This window comes from Calonectris borealis, chromosome 8, assembly GCF_964195595.1.
Source record: "Calonectris borealis chromosome 8, bCalBor7.hap1.2, whole genome shotgun sequence".
NCBI lineage: Eukaryota > Metazoa > Chordata > Aves > Procellariiformes > Procellariidae > Calonectris > Calonectris borealis.
The window spans coordinates 18,818,761-18,837,822 of record NC_134319.1 but is presented as its reverse complement, the minus strand read 5'-3'; the positions used below and the strand labels follow the sequence as shown (position 1 = coordinate 18,837,822).

The window sequence follows — 19,062 nt, the reverse complement described above, 5'->3', positions numbered from 1 at the left end:
TGATGACTTTTTTAAAAAAAAAAAAAACAAACACAAAACCAACCAAAAACCAATTATTAGGGGAGTGACCTTATCTTTTCTTGTCACTTGGAATTATGAGTTTTGTCTGTTTATCTGGTCATGTACACAGTTACATAGCTTTGGGTCTTTAAAAAACTCTTTATTTCATATGTTCATCAGTAAGGATGATAACTTTCTCCAAGTTGACAGAATTTTTTGTTCTTAATCTAAAAAGGTACAAGATGGGTTTTTGGCCTTACCTGGCACTGTTACTTACAATCTTATTAGCTTTTTAACCCTTGATCACTGAAAGAATATAGAGGATGATGAAAGCCAGTTTGCTGGTAAGGATGAGTGAATATCACTGATGTGATTTGTTACACTAGGGTTCTAAATTAAATGAGTAAAAGCAGAGTGTTCATAATTGGGAAAGATAGCATGCTTTAGGAGTTAAGCAGTCTCCCTTCATTAGCAGAGAGACAATCTTAAAATTTGTGAAATTATTAAAATATGTACAGCAAATAGTTATCAGCCAAAAAAGCAAAAAGCATGAGAAATTGCTAGATATGTTTCAGGTCATACTGGATAAAAAGAATTACAACTTTTATTTAATATAATAAGGAAGGTCAGAATTTTTCCGAAGTTGAAAGGTGTGTTACATTCAAAGATCTGTCTCAATAGAATTGGGTTAAACTGCTTTTAATGTCGTCTTTAAGAAAGTTGCACTGTAAATCCATTATGTGGCATCATGTTGTTGTCATGCAAGTTCTCCTCATGTATGATCTGTAGGACTGACACTTCAGGGCTAGTTCATGCGGGTAACTAACAGTATAGTTTAATGAACTTGAGAAATATTCCTGTAAAAATAGTCAAATATACCTGACTTCTAAAAATCTTTCCCAGTCTGGTTGTGATCTTTAGATACTAACAAAAGTGCATTGAGTAGCTTATCAAATAACAAGCTGGTTGTTTATACCTTAAGAGATCTTCAGCTTCAGTTACTGAATTCACCTTTCTCTGAAATTTGGGATTACGGTGAAAATAAGGCTTCTGTGGCCATGTAGTTGTAATCATTGGGGATTTGTATAGAGTTATGGAAAACAGCTAATTATTGGAATCAGTTCGTTGATATATATTGGATTTGTATTGGAAGAAAGGGTTCTTTACCTGACTGCTCACAAAAGGTGTCTGAACAAAAAGACCAATTTGTAGGAAAAATGTTTGGTTTGAATTGAAAGTCAGTTTTAGATTTGGATATGAAAATTATGTAGGTTCTGCTTTGATTGATTAATTTTAAATGTCTGTGTGTTAGTACACCATTGCTCATATTTGGCAGCTGGGGGAATGTTTTCAGTTCTCTGTGCTTTACACGTGGGGAATAATTAGATTAGCATACAGAATTTCACCACCACTTGGTGGCAGTACCTGGCTTCAAAAGGACTTGTTTCTGAGCAGATAAAGTGGCTTTGATTCTGTAAAACTATAGATTATGGGGGAGTAGATTTGTTTTAAAATTTCTAAAAGTTAGTGATGTGTTTTAGAAATGAAAATACTTTTTACTTAACCCACTGGAAGGATTTGCATTTGTATGTCTCTATGGAAAATCTAGCTGTCATGTCTAATATGTAATTTAAGAGTATTTCTTATGTTAATAGTATTCTCCAAAGATGTATTTGATGTTCTGCAATTGAATTATTTTAGTATTTACTTCTAGCATTTTACTTCAATTCTGTAGTTACTTCAAGTAATTTTATAACATAAAATTTGCTTCATGGTAGTGTTCTTCATAATATTGTCTATTGCAGTTAAACAGAGGACTGCCAAAGCTGCTTTTTTGCCTTCTAAAATGTTCTCTGCATTTTCACTTTTTTTATTTATTGATATAAATTCTAGGAAAAGATTCCCCAGCAGATTTTTCTGTCAACACAGCTAGTAGAAGTTTGTGCCCTTACTCATAGTTGTTGCCTCTCGGTTGTGCCAATTCAGCAGTGCGTGGGTCCCAGCCTTTTAAACTGGATAATGAAATTGTTGATAAAGTGTGAAAGAAGGAATCTGGGGGAGTGGAGAAAGGCAGGAGTTATTTAAATTGGCTATGCTGCAAGAAGAGCATAATTCCAAAGTATAGCACAGTAATTTAGCGGCATGTGGCTCCATGTTGAGACTACTACTTCTTCTCTGCAAGCCAAAATCTTCTGCGATGACAGCAGGTCTTTGATTTTAGTATTATCCCCCATGTAAGGACTGTAGTGGTGAGACTAGAGCCTGGAAGAATGCAGGTACTTTCCTAAACATGTTCTTTGTGAAATGTCTCACTCACTGTGACTGGAGTTATAACAGTGCATTGCTGGTGGGAGTGGGTTCTATGAGGAGGAAATATTTTTATTGTATTGCCTGAGAATCCAATGTCCTTTAAGCCCCTCTGAGGTGTGACATATCAAGAAGGTATCTAAGTAAATTGTGACATAGAATAGGGATTCATCCTGTGGAAAGTCCTGAATTGTAGAAATACAAGTAGAAAATGAGGTGGGACTTGGGAAATGCATGTTTATAAATTTGAGTGTGATGATATTACTTTACTTAGTGAGTGATAATACTGTTTTATTTAGTGAGAGAACTCTGGAACACTCAAAGAGAGATAGAAGGGAGAGGGGCATCAAATTATGGTTTTGCTGTGAATATGTTCTACATAACTTGGGATAAAGAGAATACACTTTTGCTGTATACCTAAATATTTTTGTGTAATTTTCTTAAGCTATCAGAATGATAAATCTGAAGTTAGTGGTTGGAAACTTTTTTTTTAATTAAAATACTCTTGCGTCTGTATTGCTGATATTTTGAAATGAAAGAAAAAAGTGGAAAAATGATGCATTCTAAAGAGGAGTAAACTAAGTGAGAATTGGGATACTGTGTGGCAAAGTGTACTAAAACAGAATCACGGAAGAGTTGATGTTGGAAGGGACCTGTGGAGATCTTGTCCAATCCTCTCTGCCTTAAGCAGGGTCACCTAGAGCAGCTTGCCTGGGACCATGTCTGGAAAACTTTTCAATGTCTCCAAGGATGGAGGCTCCACAACCTCTCTGAGCAACCTATGCCAGTCACTCTCACAGTAAAAAAGTTGTCCTTATTTTCAGATGGAAACTCACGTATTTTAGTTTGTATCCACTGCTTCTTGTCCTATCACTGAACACCACTGGAAAGAGTCTGACTCTGTCTACTTGTACCCTCCCTTCGGATGTTTATACACATTGATAAGATCCTACTGAGCCTTCTCCAGTCTGAACAGTCCTAACTCTATCAACCTTTCCTCATATGAGATGCTCCAGTCTCTTAATTGTCTTAGTGGCCCTTTGCTGGACTCTCTCCAATAGCTCCATATTTTTCTTGGACTGGCAGCCCAGAACTGGACACACTACTCCAGATGTAGCCTTACCGGTGCTGAGTAGAGGGGAGGAATCACCTCCCTCAGCGTGCTGGCAACACTCCTAAGGCAGATCAGGATACTGTTGGCCGCCTTTGCCACAAGGACACATTGCTGGCTCACGTTCACCTTGCTGTCCAACAGGACCCCCAGGTACTTCTCTGCAAAGCTGCTTTCCAGCGTGTACTGGTGCATGGGGTTATTCACGGTGCAGGCCTTCATACTTGCCTTTGTTGAACTTCATGAGGTTTCTGTCAGCCCATTTCTCCAGCTTGTTGAGGTCCATCTGAATGGCAGCACAACCCACTGGTGTATCAGCCACTCCGCTGAGTCTTGTATCGTCAGCAAACTTGCTGAGGGTGCCTTCTGCCCCATCATTCAGGTCATTAATGAAGATGATGAACAGTGGTGGACCCAGTATTGACCCCAGGATACAGCGCTAGTTACTGGCCACCAGCTACACTTTGTACCACTGATCACAGCCCTTAATTTTTTGGCAACCTGATAAAAATATTGTCTCATAACAAGGATAGGAGCAGGGCTTTTATTTATAGACTGCAATGAGGAAAAACTTTACTGTTTTGTAATGTGTCTAGATAAAAGCAATTGTTGGTACCATACTTGAGGCTTAAGAATACATTTGACTGAAAGACACAGGTAATGGTGATGAAAGAGGTGAAAAGTGTTTTCTCAAACATTCAGTTTCTTCACAGAGAAAAACGATGTGAGTGTGTGAGATTGACATAAAGGAAAAGAATTTATCTATGCATGTAAAAGTAAGGGAACAGTTTTTGAGAGAAATAGTGTGTATTATCACAGCATTAAGTCTGTATTTTTCAAACTTCTGTTTCTCTTACTGGAATGCTGCTAGTCATTACTATGTATGTCTGCATTTAGGAAAATTCAGTATTTGATTGTAGTTCTCATCTTTAGTAGAAACTAACGGCACTGCAATTCAGACTAGATCGTACTACTAAAAATCTGAACTAGACAAAGAGCTGCAGGAACGTGGAGACTTAAGTACTTGGCTGTCCTCTATGGACAGGGTTGTGGAGTGCCGGGGGGAGATATGGAAGCCTGTGGAGTTGCCAGACAATGTGTGACTGTTCTTAAGTTACCAGATTCAAAGTCTTGGTTTTTTGTACTGGCGAGGCATCTTTTAGAAATATCTAATTCACTTTGAAAAGTCTCTACCAATGAAACCATTTTAAACTGCTGCATTAGCACTTAACAACTAGAAGAGTGTTTTTTTAAAGCCATACGTCTGATTCTTGTGACACTTAAATTATATTGTCATTTATTTTATTGATTTCAGTATTGAGTTTTAGCATGATGCACCCCATTGTGACAAACTGGTTTATTTTCCCAAGCAAATCAATATTAGAGAAATAAGATTAAGACTGGTCGGTGGTAGTAATGGTATTCTCTTCTATGATTTCTGAATTGTAAGATGGTCATGCTTCAGTGGTGTACTGTTTCCTTTCACATGTGAGATGGTTAAAATATCACTCTCAAACATTCTAGACCAGAAATCAAATTTCTGAAATTATGACATTCTTAAGGAAACTTTTTTTTCCTTACTACCTGACACACAGCTTTTGAAGGAATTGTTTCATTAGAAACAAAGTTTCAGATAAATAAACTTTCTGAAAAAGTGTGCGTCAGGTTTGATGTTCCTAGAGTATATCTTACTGAAAAGACAGCCTGCTTTTGTGTGATGACTCCTTTATAATTCAATGTTTCTCTTTGGTCAACTTTCTCCACGGAGATATGACAACTCAGTGAATCTTTCAACAGTATAAGAAAAGGTTATGGGTGGCAACAACTTTCTATTTCTTTATTTAGGCATAATACAACTTCTTAGTGTTGTATCAGTAATTTTTCTTTAAAAACAATTTTTAATATGGGAGTCTGATTAGCTATGAGAGTTTTCCAATGTTTGTGTTTTCATATGAACAGCTATGGATCTGCATTGAAAATAACTAGTTTTCAGTGGAACTCCTCAGATTGTAGTTATATTAATAATCTTATACTTGTATGTAAAGTAGGTGTGGGAGGGCAGTATTCGTGGTGTTGTGCATATTAAACAAGCTGTCTCTTCACTACAGAAGTTTAAAAAAAATCCAGAAATGTTCAGGTGAATTTGTAGGTTTCAAAGCTAGGTAAGGCAGTCTACAAATAGTCAGTGTCTCTGCTGTGCAGAAGGGAATGTATTTTCAACAACTGGATTTGCAAACACAAATAGAAGCTGGAGGAAGGTACAGTGAGTCCCTGATTCATCCTCTGAATCCTCCTGGTTATCAGGTTTTGTGGTTCTATTTCCACCTGAAGGGCTTTTTAGGAAGAGATAAAGTGGAAAACGAGTAATAGGTATTCTTCTAATGATCAAAGTATCATGATTTTATTGTCTTTGGGTATTCATATTGCTAGATAACACCCAAAACTCAGGAGGTGTGAACTATATGCATTACTGTATGGAAAGGCAAAAATATTGTGCAGCTATCCTCTAGATAACTTGAGTTTTTTTCTCAATATGTGGCTGTTTTATGCTAATACACTACTAGTTCCTCTATTACTCCGTACAAAACTTCATTTCCAAAGATTCTTAAACATTTCACTTTTGATGGAAGCTCCGTGCTTGATGTTTGCTGTGATTAAGTTGTTAAAGGAAGAGACTGTGTAATGGAGCAAAATGGAAGGAGACGCCTCTCTAGTCCTGTGCCATGATGTACTTAAGCTCTCTCTGGTCTGCTCTTTGTTGCCTAAAAATCTGTGACTTTGGTTCCATCATCTTTAATATAATCTGTCATTTGAGAAAGCTGTATTACAGGAATGCTCATGGATGAAATAATAGGTTTTGTTAGGTTTCTCTATTTACATAACAAAGTCTTGAAGAAAAATCTAAATGGGAACAGTGCAAACCTGAAACACCTTTCCTATCTCTTGAATATTTGAATAATCCCTTGAGTGCCCTGGTTATTCACGTACTGCTTAAAGAATTTGACTTATGAGGAGTTACTTAGCACAGGACAAGTATATTTTTGCCTTCATTACAGTACTGCTGAAAGACACTATATTTCTTCAGTTACTTTAACTAGGCTGATTAAATTCAATCCATTTAGGAGATGGCTTCTAAGTTTTTGTGCCACTTAATAGCTGCTCTGTGCTTTTAGCTCATTGGCTTGTATTTATGAATTTAATGAGAAACTTGATATCAAAACACATACAAGCACTTCATGCTTTTCACAAACTCAACCAAATTCTACAGTCTTAATTTTTCAGCTCCAACGTGCTTTCACATCTACTGTAAATCCTTGTAAAATAATGTGGGTTTTGTAACAGAAACTGACAAATCTCTAACTACAGCTGCTAGTAGCCAACAGTGTAGTACACTTAGCACCAGAGTGTAAACTTTAATGAACTAAGATTGCATGAAGGCAATACTCTTAATTTGTTGTGTGACCCTATTACATAGTGAAGGTTGTCATGAAATAAAAACTTGTAAATGTCGTAAACCTACTGGTAATAAATACAATTAATAATGTACATAGAACAATGGAATTAAGCACATTCCTATCAAAAAGAGCTATTAATGAACAGAAAGTGGACAGCATAGATCTGATGACAGGAAGGTTGCATCTAATCTGAATTACTGAGTGACCTAGGAAGCTTGCTCAGAGGGATTACCAAATAATTATGTTAATATGCAATTATCACCTCATTTCTTCTGTAGTAACCTCAAGATGTAGTGTAGTAAGGGTGTTACGGCAAGTGCTGATAGTTTGCAAAAATACTGATGTTCAAGATTTTTGAGACAATAAAATTAGCTTGAGGCATTTAAATTATGATCTGTCAGCTTGAAGATAGATCTGACCTTACACTTTTTTAATGCTTAGACTGCCTGGCCACAGGCAGTCGTATCTGCAGAACTCATTATGATCTTAAAAACTTATATTTTATGAGTTATGATGTTAAATATTATGTAAATTTAAATATTAAATATTATGTAAATTTATATTAAATATTAAATACTATGTAAATTTAAAAGTACGTAATTAAACAGGGGTGGAATGTGGCTTAGTTGGCTAAATAATTGTTTGTTTTCTACTTTTGAATGTGAAATAATTTCTATAAAATAGCGTATCATGTAAACCAGGAATAACACTGTTAACTGCACTGCAGTCATTCTAGGCTTACCTGAAATAATTGAATTGAATTTGGCCTAGCCTTTTAGATAAAGTATGTTTCAAAGGTATGAGCCTGGGATTGTGTACGCTTGTGTAGGCTTTTTGAGCATTGCCATTTTTACACTTACATATCTCTTACGTATATTGCACTATGTGTTTAAATAAAAATTACCTCAATTGTGTAGTGCTTGCCCTGGTAGAGGATATAACAACCACTATTTGCAGCAAATTTAAAGTTTGATCTCAATGTTTAATTTTTCAAATACACTAAGTAAGGATTAATTACTATGTATTTTGACAGAACTAAAAATCTATGTATTTCTGATATGGTATAGAGAAGATAATTTTAAAACTGTGATGGAAATATGCAAAGAATATTGCATAGCCTTGGTTACATCTTAGTTGTTCCAATGATTGATTTTTCTTTTTTTTTTTTCCCCGAGTGTTCAGATTAGGTAGTGTTTCAGTTGGGTATTGCACTTCCTGAATGATACGATTTAGATGACATTATGTGGAATATTTTCTTGCATGTGTCTAGTTACACCTGTCATTGTTACTGCATAAATTTCTACACATGGAGTAGATAATGTAAATGAAGTATTGCATCTTGGCTCAGTGTCATCACAAGACTCTAAATTACTGTAATTTAAAAAGAGATTTTATATGTTTTCATTAATACCATGCTGTTAAAACTGCTAACTTTCTTCTTGTTGTCCTGCACATAAAATAGTGAATTGTACCACCTTGATAGCTGGAAAAAATTATAGCAGAAAATTATTAAAATGTAACAGTGGTATTATTGATACAGTAAGTATTTCAGGCTTGATTCAAAGAGTGAAATGTGTAGGGACAGCTGTATTACCATAGAAGACTTCTAATCAGATCCATATGGAATAGTTCACAATCTCCGTAAATGCACAATATGGAAAGGAATCTCTTACAAGATTGCACAGTGTAATGTTTTAGATATTGCTCATGATAACTCTGAAGAGAATCTCACTTTAAAGGTGATTGTATGGTGCCCTAGCCACCTTTTTAACTTAAGCTTTAACACTAATATTTAGCGTCAGTATGGTTTTGTATGTAGAGCAACATGGTTTTGTCTTCATCACGTAAACCTGTGAAAAGTTTTCAGGAGCCATTCTGATAATGAGGATTGCAATCTCCAAGCAGGCACAATATTCTCAGTTTGCCTCCCCGCTGTTCGGGGGGTACCGACGAAGTTGCATAAATGGGAAGCGTCTGTTCTTCCTCTGAACCCCTCACACCAGAACAGATGGGTGGAACTTGGAACATGGACGGTTTTACCTCAGAGGTGGTAACAGTGAAGCCACTCATTAACACTGAATTTACCACTTCGTTAGCAACGTTGCTTCCTGTTGAGAAAAGCTGATGTAGGCTTTCAAATTGATTGAGCATACATTTGTCTACCTCTGCAGTAGTAAAATGAGGAAAATGCACATCTTTGAGGCAAAATTGGCTTACTAAATTTCTTCTAAACTTTTTGTGAACATTTTTATACTCTGCTGCCTGATACTATATGAAGCTTACACTATTCAATTGTAAAATCGTTGGAGCTGTTGTGCATCCTTGGAGGTTTCACTTCTTTTAATTGACTTTTGCATTACTGATTCTTAGTGCATCTTTGCACTGCCCATTTCTAACTTGTGTAGGTGATGTAAAGACTCCTGCTGGGTGGTGCATTATCACCATTTTAGGGTGATAGCTTTGAATGTGATCTTATTGGAAGTCTTTATTATGGTGGAAAATGACCCATCTCAAAGCAGCAAAGAAATGCAAAAATCTAAGAAATGGGAAGATGAGAAACTGGGGGGTCTAGTAGAACATTTGCATAAAGGTATGTTATAGATAATATGATAAAATATTTCATACACTTTAAGCATTTATTGTGTGTCTGACATAAGCGTTGCTGTATTTCTAAATTGCCTAGATCAATGATTGAATAGCAAAGGAAAGATTTTTTTAATGGCAAAATTTTTTCATTATATTTCTACTCCAAATAGAGTTAGTTTTATCTTCAAAATAGTAAATAAGTTGTATTACATTAAGGTTTGTTTTTTACAAATTTAAAGGAGGTTGAAATATTTGTTTCATCCTTTCGCCGATTTGAAACAAAACAAGCACAATAACAGAGAATTTCCATGAGGCCGTAGCTAGCTTTGAATTTTCTGGATAGCTATCGTAATGTTGAATTGAAAAATGAATAGAAATGCTGAACTCATTTTAGAGTGTGACGTATAAAGATGAAAGTGGTGTCATTTAACCACGTTGTTTTCTCTCCTTAGGAAAAAAGGATGTCAAGTGTGGTCTTCCTTGATTTTGATGAAGGACCATTACAGGGAGCCATGGATATTAGTTGTGAGTTATAACATCTTAATTCAAAGAGTCTAGGTAATGACTCCTTTTAACTGAGCTCTAATCAAAATGTTAATTAGTAACTGAAACTAAGTACGTGATGGCAGGAATCAAATCCCCCAAAAGATCAAAGCGAATAGTACTCTTTAAATGTAAAATATGTGATTTCTGTAAAATATAGATAGATGTTTCCGGCTCCCAGATGGGTGTTTTAATGCTTTATGCTTACTGTGTTCTGAGAACCCATATAAAAGGTAAATGCCAGGGTAGACTTAAGTTCACACTTCTGTTTATGACACACTGATTTTCATGTATAGGCAACTCCTTTGTGCTCACTAAGCATTGGGTAGATGATTTTGTGTATGAATGAAAGTCGCTTGTAGAAAGACATATTTATGTACACAAGGCCTCCCAGAGGGAATTAATATGTAGTAGTTCTCTGTACTAGTAGGTACGATTATTGTCATGCTCTGGATTCAGCATGGTGATTTCCTCTGGTAGATAAATCCTAATTAAATGTTTCTTTCTAATTGTGGGGTTTTTTTCCACCTTTGAGAAGATGCTATTTTATTTGCTCATCATTTAAAATGGCCTTGTAACATAAGCAGGATCTGATTTATTTATTTTAAAGCAAGGAAAGTCCTTTTGTAAGAAGGGAATGGGAAGACATTTCATTTCTTCAGTGAGTTTGATCCTTTGCTACGTCTCTATCAGTAATCAGATGTCCAAAATCAGCTTAGTTGTGTTTTCTCCGATAATGCTAAAGTAAACACTTCTGCAGGCTTCTGTGTTGCATCAGGTCAGTTGTATAAAAACATTTTGAAAAAAGTGATACCTTGAGATACATAAAGATTATTTTCGTTTCCTAGATGCTAAAGGGAAGTATGTTTAAAAAAAAAAAAAGAAAAAAAATCACTAAAATGATTAGCAGATGTCTGGGTAGCCTTTATTGCTGACTTGTTTTACTTCTAGAAAACAACTAAAAATAAACTCTATGTTTATGTTAGTGGACGTAGAATGTATTTGCACGATTGTATTCTGACAATCTCATTTCCCCCATCTTGCTTGTATGTAGGTTTTCAGGCTTTTTTGAACTGGGATACTGGGCAATGACTAGTTTGCTGTATGGTTATTAATATAGCATAGCAAAAAAGTATATTTTTTTTAGTTGCTTCATTGGTTAATTTTAAACATGTTTTGAATATCCTAAATTAAAAAAAAAAAAACCACAACATTTTTAACAAGTTCAGAACATGTTTTTAGATTACAGTGTGAAGAAGGGTGATCCTGAAGAGAACTGTAAATTAAAATTGCCATTATTTATTTCTGTGATTGTCTGATTCTTTTCTTGTTTGTTTTTTAGTATAAATGTACTTAATGGACAGACCAGCAATATGGATGATTTAGAGATAAATACTGAAATCACTGGTGCTAAAGAAGAAGAAATCCTGTGTGATGATAATTTCATATCTGAGGAAGAAGGTGGCATTCCTAAACCACAAGAGAGTGATACGTCATTTCAGAAGAACAATACATTGACTCTGCCTGAGGAGCTAACAAGGGACAGATCTGAAAAAGCCTTAAGTGGAGGCCAGACTTCTCTATTTATACACACTGGTGCTCCTACTGTTTCTAGCGAAAACTTTATCTTGTCTAGAGGAACTGCTGTTAATGGACCAGTTTCACACTCCACCTCAACTAAGACTTCCATTATGAATAAAGGCAGTGTTTCACTAACCACTGGACAGCCTGTAGGTCATCACACAGATTCCTGCTCGACTTTGACAGTGGTTCATGATCTTCAGCTGCCTGCAAAGAGTACAACACAGAAATCAAATCAGCACCAAGTTTTATTTTTGTTACCTGATGTAGCACATGCTAAGAACCTGACTCATTCCATTAAAAATCTACCTACCTCTGCTTCAATTGGTTGTGATTCACAGAAATCAGTAGGAAATAGTGTAGATAGCACTTTAGTAGGCCAAGTAGAAGTTTGTGAGGATGATAAAAATTTACTAGTAAAAGACGATTGTGTCGATACATTAACAGGCATTTCCTCAGGTACAGGTGGTTTTAGATCGGGATGTGATCCCAGCTGGGATCCACAAAAAGAGTTTATACAGTTTCTTATGACAAATGAAGAAACAATGGAGAAGTCTCCCATTCACTGTAAAGTAGGCTTAGAAAAAAAGCGAAAAAGGAAAATGGATGTTAGTAAAATAACACGCTATACTGAAGACTGTTTTGGTGATACCAGTTGTATTCCTAGTAAATCAAAACTATTAAATGTTGACTTCTTAGAGCAGAATGAGGAGCTACAAATAGTAGAACCACAAAAATATTCATTGAGTAAAGTAAAGCCTGAATCCACAGATGAAGAGCTGGAAGCTGTTGATATCCAGCAGCTTATTTATAGTCCCACTAGTAACTGTGCAGAAGATACTTCTCCTGTTCACACTAGCACTTTTCTTTCCAATACTTTAAAAAATAAATGTGAACAGAATGATTCTGAATCACCATCTACTTTCAGTACTGATGAACCATCATTTTATCCCTGTACAAAGTGCAATGTGAATTTTAGGGAGAAGAAACATCTGCATAGGCATATGATGTACCATTTAGATGGGAACAGTCATTTCCGACATCTCAATGTCCCCAGGCCCTATGCATGTAGGGAATGTGGAAGGACATTTCGAGATCGTAATTCACTTCTTAAACATATGATAATTCACCAGGAAAGAAGGCAGAAACTGATGGAAGAAATCCGAGAGCTGAAAGAACTTCAGGATGAGGGTAGGAGCGCACGGTTACAGTGCCCACAGTGTGTATTTGGTACCAATTGTCCCAAAACGTTTGTGCAGCATGCAAAGACCCATGAAAAAGATAAAAGATATTATTGCTGTGAGGAATGCAATTTCATGGCTGTGACAGAAAATGAACTGGAATGCCATCGAGGGATCGCTCATGGAGCAGTAGTCAAATGTTCAATTATCGGTAGCGACATGTCCCAGAGGAAAACACAGAAAAAGGCATCCTTGAAAGATCCGTATTTAGGATCCTCAAAAAAGTCATCGACATATATGTGTAAGATGTGTCCATTTACTACTTCAGCTAGAAGCATTTTAAAAAAACACGTGGAATATTTGCACCCAGCATCATGCATTGATCCCTTTGGTAGCCATCTTAGACTAGAAAAAAGAAAAGGCAGCATAATAGAAGAATCTTTAGATTTTGGTAGCAGGACAAAACAGTTGATCAAACAATCTTCTACTTTTCCAAAGAACTCTGTTTTAAAACAGGATGTAAAAAGATCATTTGGCTCTACTTCACAGTCCAGTAACTTCGCAAAACTTCACAAGAGACCCTACAGGATACAGAAGGCTCGGAAAAGCGTTTCACAGTCATCTGTAAGTGTGTGCAATCTAAATTCTACAAACAAGACCTTTTTGATTAGAAATAGCATTGACCAGAAACCTAAATGTTTTCATCAAGCAGCAAAGCAGAAAGCTAGTGTCAAAACAAGCGGTAATTATTTATATAGACACAAATATGAAAACCAGAGGATGATTAAAAAATCTAGTGGCTCTTATCCTTTGCATTTAAAAAAGGAAGAGTCCAACTCTGTCAGTTCTTTACATTTATTTTCTTCATCAAGTAGTCCCCGTAATAATTGTTTTGTCATGGATTCAAATAATCTTGATTGCAAAAGGGCAGAACGCTGTAAAGATCATAGGCATGTAGCTGTAAAAAGAGTGGTTAAAGAATCCAAGAGGGAAGGCTCTGTTACAGGAGATGATTTGGATTGCTATCCAGATTTTCTGCATAAAATGACTGTTGTTGTTTTACAGAAACTTAACTCTGCTGAAAAAAAAGACAGCTATGAAACGGAGGATGAAAGTTCATGGGATAATGTTGAACTATGTGATTACACTACACAGTCTGTGGAGGATGAATCTTACAGTGATATTAATCAGGAGCATGTAAACCTATTCCCCATATTCAAAGGTAAAATGGAAGATCATGAAGCTGGTGATAAATCTTCACTTAGTTATGAGCAGAATGATGGCTTTTATTTTGAGTATTATGAAGATGCTGAGGGTAGTAACTTCCTGCATGATTTGCATGATCCTCAGAATTTAGAAAATGTAGGATCAGCATTGCCAAAGCATAATTCAGTTTTCCATTGGACTGATTTGTCGCTTGAAAAGAAGTCCTGCCCATACTGTCCAGCAACCTTTGAAACAGGTGTTGGATTGTCCAATCATGTCAGAGGACATCTTCACAGAGCTGGACTAAGCTATGAAGCCCGTCATGTTGTTTCACCAGAACAGATAGCAACAAGTGACAAAATGCAACATTTTAAACGAACTGGAACAGGAACTCCTGTTAAACGTGTTAGAAAAGGTAAGTTGTTTGTGTTGTTTTTTTTTAATTTGGGTATAAAGTAAAGGGGACAAAGGGATTTATTGAGCACTAAACAAGACTTGCTTTATCTTGTTGTAAAGCCTCTCTTCTTGTCCTTGTGACTTGCTGTTGTAATGTTTAACTGTATATAATTGTCAAAAAACATGAAAATTATTTTCTTTGTAGCGATTGAGAAATCTGAAACTTCCTCTGAGCATACGTGTCAGCTCTGTGGAGGCTGGTTCGATACTAAAATTGGTTTGTCTAATCATGTGCGAGGACACCTGAAGAGGCTTGGCAAAACCAAGTGGGACGCACACAAGTCTCCGATCTGTGTTCTGAATGAGATGATGCAAAATGAAGAGAAATATGAAAAAATCCTAAAGGCTTTGAACAGTCGCCGCATTATTCCCAGACCGTTTGTTGCTCAGAAATTTGCATCAAATGATGACTTTTTATCTCAGAATGTTATACCTCTTGAAGCATACCATAATGGCCTAAAGACTGAAGATACATCTGTGTCTGCATCGGAGGAAGAAGGGCTGAGTTTCCTAAATGAATGTGATGAAACAAAAGCAGTACTACATGATGAAAAAAAAAATCAGTCACTTACACTGATAGAACTCCTGAAAAATAAGAGGTTAGGAGAAGAAAGGAATCCTGATATTTCTCCTCAAAAGATTCATAATCAAACTGCAAGAAAGAGGTTTGTTCAGAAATGTGTTCTTCCATTAAATGAAGACAGTCCATTGATGTATCAGCCACAAAAAATGGACTTGACTATGCAGTCAGGTAAGAAGATGTTTCTAGCTGTCTTGACAACATTTCCAAAGAATCCTTTAATTCATAGAAAATGTACAAGTGCAGAGTATTTTATTTGGGATTCTGTTCATTTAATTCTTGTTTCATTTCCAGAGGACACTGACTGCAAGAGGTAGCACAACAAATTTTTCTGACATGTTTTTCCTAAAGTGAAAAAACCCCTCAGCAGCACTGAGGGGTTTTTGCATGGAACATAGTTCCTGTTCTGCATATGGCTGGGCATACAAATTCAAAGCTGACATGAAATGAGCCTCAGTAAGGAAGAAGACACATCCTGCATCAACAAGTTGAAGTGTCCATGCATATTTGGTAGACTAACAGTTCTGAAATGTTTGGGCTTGTAACCCAGTTTCTGGGCATTAAAACAGCTAGTGTGGGAACTACTTCATCTAAATCTTTGAGGTTTGTGCAAAGCAGCATTTGCTCAAACTAACAGAACTGTTGATACCATTATAAATGCATAATATTCCAAATTGGTGAATCACTGTCAACTAATTTTGATGGTTTTAGGCAAACATACTCTTACGACATAGATTAATTCTTGTTTGTTTCAAAATTGCGGCTGCTGTGAGAAACTGGTGCTTGCTTAGGGCCTGTCTATCCTGAGTGAAGACCTGTGCTGGTTCAAGCTTTGTTGGAATACAGTTGTCGCCAGCAGGTTTCTAATGCACAGCCCCTGACCGATACGGCCCTTCCGCTGAGAATTGTGCTAACGAAACAATTCTATAATCGACTTCCTAGATACTCTGTATACTAATAGAGCAGTTTTTTAGAGTGATGTTTTTAACCTACTTGTCACATAAGTGTTATTTCTAGTCTTGGGGAATTCTTACAACATCCTTTTTAATGTGTATGTAGAGCTTGCATTTACCTGTTTCTTGTTTGGACACCACCTTATAATGCTGCAGGATTCTTTAGATTGAGGAACGGGATCTTATTTTTATACCCCTGACTTTTTTTGGTTCTGTTGATTTTCTTGTTATTACCCAGTGCAGGTTAGTAAAACTGGCAGTGCCTAGTACTTTTTCAGCTATATTCTTGTCTTTCTTTAAACAAATAACAACAACAACAATCTGATGTGCTCAGAAGTTCTTTCAGGGGACTACAACAGTGTGGCAATCAATTTCTTAACAAAGGTGGCTTTCTAAAACGACATAGTAGAGGTGGAACAGAATTACATTTAATGTCTTCTGGACGTCTGTGGTTGTCCTTTAAAACAGGCGATTGCTTAATAAAGGAAGTGTATCTTTGACAGGCTTAATGATTTGAAAAACAATGCTAAAGGATTAGCTTGCTAAACCTGACACTGTGTATTGCTTTCTCTTTAATACTTGCCGCTGAACACCTGTTCAGGTAGCACCTGTTTGGTTGTGATGAACAACCAGGTAAAAATAAGCATATGCTTGCATAGTACTAACAGTTACGAATGGGGCCCTATAATTATCTGTGGCTGAGGTAACAGAATTTGACAACTAACGCACTGTGCCAGTTGAGTTAATAAGAAAATATTTAACATCAAGTTGAAATTCTTCTGTTTTTCCTAAAAAGGCAAATATTTCTAATTCTGGTTTTAGTTTTTAAAAAGGTTTTTACCAACCAGGTGTTCTTCTTCTGTAACTTGCCTGAAAAAACAGCATGTCTTCTGTGGGCTGCTGGAGAATAGGATTCTTTCTTTCCTGCAAGTAGAGGCTTTCCAGCTGAGTAGTTTTACCTTTTTTATTTACTCTTCTAATAATTTATTAGTAGAGAACTTGAAATACTAGTTGACCAAAACAATCTGTCTTTGGTAAAATGAAGGGAGAAACATGGTGAAGTTGAGCAGGGGATAAGTTATAATGGTTTCTTTGTCTGGTAAGTGAGGAGTTCAGTATTGTTTCACTGTTTTCCTGTGATAAATAGCATGTTGCTTTGTTGATTATTTATTTAGCACAAAGATTTTAGCAAAAAATTTCAAACCATTAACTTTCATTATCGATTGCGCATCTAAAGTAATGAACAGAAAATGCACTGTCTAACAGCTGTTCAGTGGTGTGTTTTACCACCTTTTTCTCTGAGCCTTCAACAGCAGCCTAATTTAGTATTGAGCTCTTCAGTCTTATGGGTAAAACACTTTTAATTACCACTTTGTCAACTAGATTTTTTTAAATTCTCTTTATTGGAAATGTTGCAAGCTCTGAAATTTCTCAACAGAATTGTACTATTCAAATTACAGGATTGTATTTTGGGATTGGAGCTTCATTAATGTGGCGATCTGTAGGAACTTGATAGTAGGTATTAAATGCAGAGTAGCCTAATGGGCTCAAGTTGCCTCCTTTCTGTTCTTTTTCAAATAACATGGTTTGGCTTAAAGCACTACATGGAAAACTAATAACGGTTAACTTGGATCCTTCTAATATACTAAACAATTGCGTCAATGCAGTGAATATATTTTAAACCATCTTTATTGCAGAAAACTTTTTACAACGCTTTGAGAATTTCATTTTTTTAAGAGAGAACTGGATTATAGTTTTCTTTTGAATGATAGGTATGCCTGTGAAGCTTAGAACGTGTGTGCATTGCAATACGACGTTTACAAGTGCTGTTAGCCTGTCCAACCACTTACGCGCTTATGCACGAAAGAAGAGTGCTGGACTTTTGACTGGGACAGGTATGTTTTGTTACAGATGTAAAAGAAGTCTGTCTATGATACATTTTCCTCATCAGACTGGACAAAAGCATATGTTAATTCAAAATAATTTTGAAGCTTCTGCTGGTAAGCAATTTATTTGCCATAAAACTTCAGCAACTTGTAAGAAAAGGTATGTTGCTGTTGTCCACTCTCATGTCTGATTTTCATTCTTACTCATTTATTTTTGGATCCAACACTTAAGGTATGTAAGCAAAACTAAGAGATGGTCGCTTAAATTGATTCTCCTACAATATCACAACTTCCAAACCAGCTAGTTGGCCTTCTAATGAAGTGTTTAAAAGTACCTTAAAAATGAAAGGGGGAAAAAAAAAAAACCACAACAAACCGGCACGTAATTTTTACAATCTAGTACATACAATTACTAAGAATACTGTAGTTAAAATAGGAAAAGCAAGTAATTTTACAGTTTGTGTATTTCTAACAAAATATTGTATGTAGTTGGTTTCATTTCTTGTTTGGCTTACAACCCAAAAACTACCTGGTCTGACATGGAGTGAGTGTAGTACAGCATTGGGCACTGCTATTGATGTTTTTTATTAAAACACACTTCATTTTGAAATTCCTCTAATATTCCATATTTTGACTCATTTCCAGAGACCTGCAGTTTGCTTGGCTGTAGGCAATTTCTGAGTTTACTTGGATTTTGCTGAGATTAGTGGGACTTTGTATGATCAACAGCAAATTGGGTAGCAGAGATGGAATATAGCGAGGCAAATTTGAAGATACAAAGTCTGGAATATTTGGTAATTAAGAAGGGCAACCATCAGTTTTCTGTGCACACAAGCACAGACTTTTACATAACACTTTGGAAAAATGCATAATCCTTTTGTTATCTGCAGATGTAATTCATTATACTAAGAATGACAAATAAACTGAGTTTCAGGCTTTCTCTGCAGAAGGCTAAAAGAAATATTTCTACAAACTGGGCCTGTGGCTGCCAGGTCTTATGTTATACTAACATAAGTTAATGCAATAGCAAAGTAGATTTAGAAGGAAGTCAACAGATGCAGTAATATCCAATGTGTAGGAGTGTATGCCTTTAGTTAGTGATTCTGAAAGTTTTCATATTTACTCAGTAGAAAGATGATGATAGTGGACTTCATCTATCACTGCTGTGATTTGATATTAGCCCTGTGGTAAGTTACTTTGCTAATATACCTACTGAT

General features: G+C 36.0%; 1 protein-coding gene across 11 annotated transcripts in view; it reads left to right on the top strand.

Annotated features, from left to right (window-relative positions):
• ZNF644 (zinc finger protein 644) overlaps positions 1 to 19,062 on the top strand; it is an 84,342-nt gene that overhangs the window by 53,984 nt on the left and 11,296 nt on the right. For 6 of the 11 annotated variants that reach the window (XM_075156261.1, XM_075156257.1, XM_075156255.1 and 3 more), the window contains 3 exons: positions 9,912 to 10,017; positions 11,345 to 14,385; positions 14,572 to 15,177. In XM_075156261.1, coding sequence (XP_075012362.1) covers positions 11,376 to 14,385; positions 14,572 to 15,177 — 3,616 coding nt within the window. In that variant the 5' untranslated portion in view covers positions 9,912 to 10,017; positions 11,345 to 11,375. Of the gene's footprint in view, positions 1 to 9,911; positions 10,018 to 11,344; positions 14,386 to 14,571; positions 15,178 to 17,731; positions 17,855 to 19,062 lie in introns of all 11 variants that reach the window. The other 5 variants (XM_075156263.1, XM_075156256.1, XM_075156265.1 and 2 more) reach the window with 4 other exon arrangements.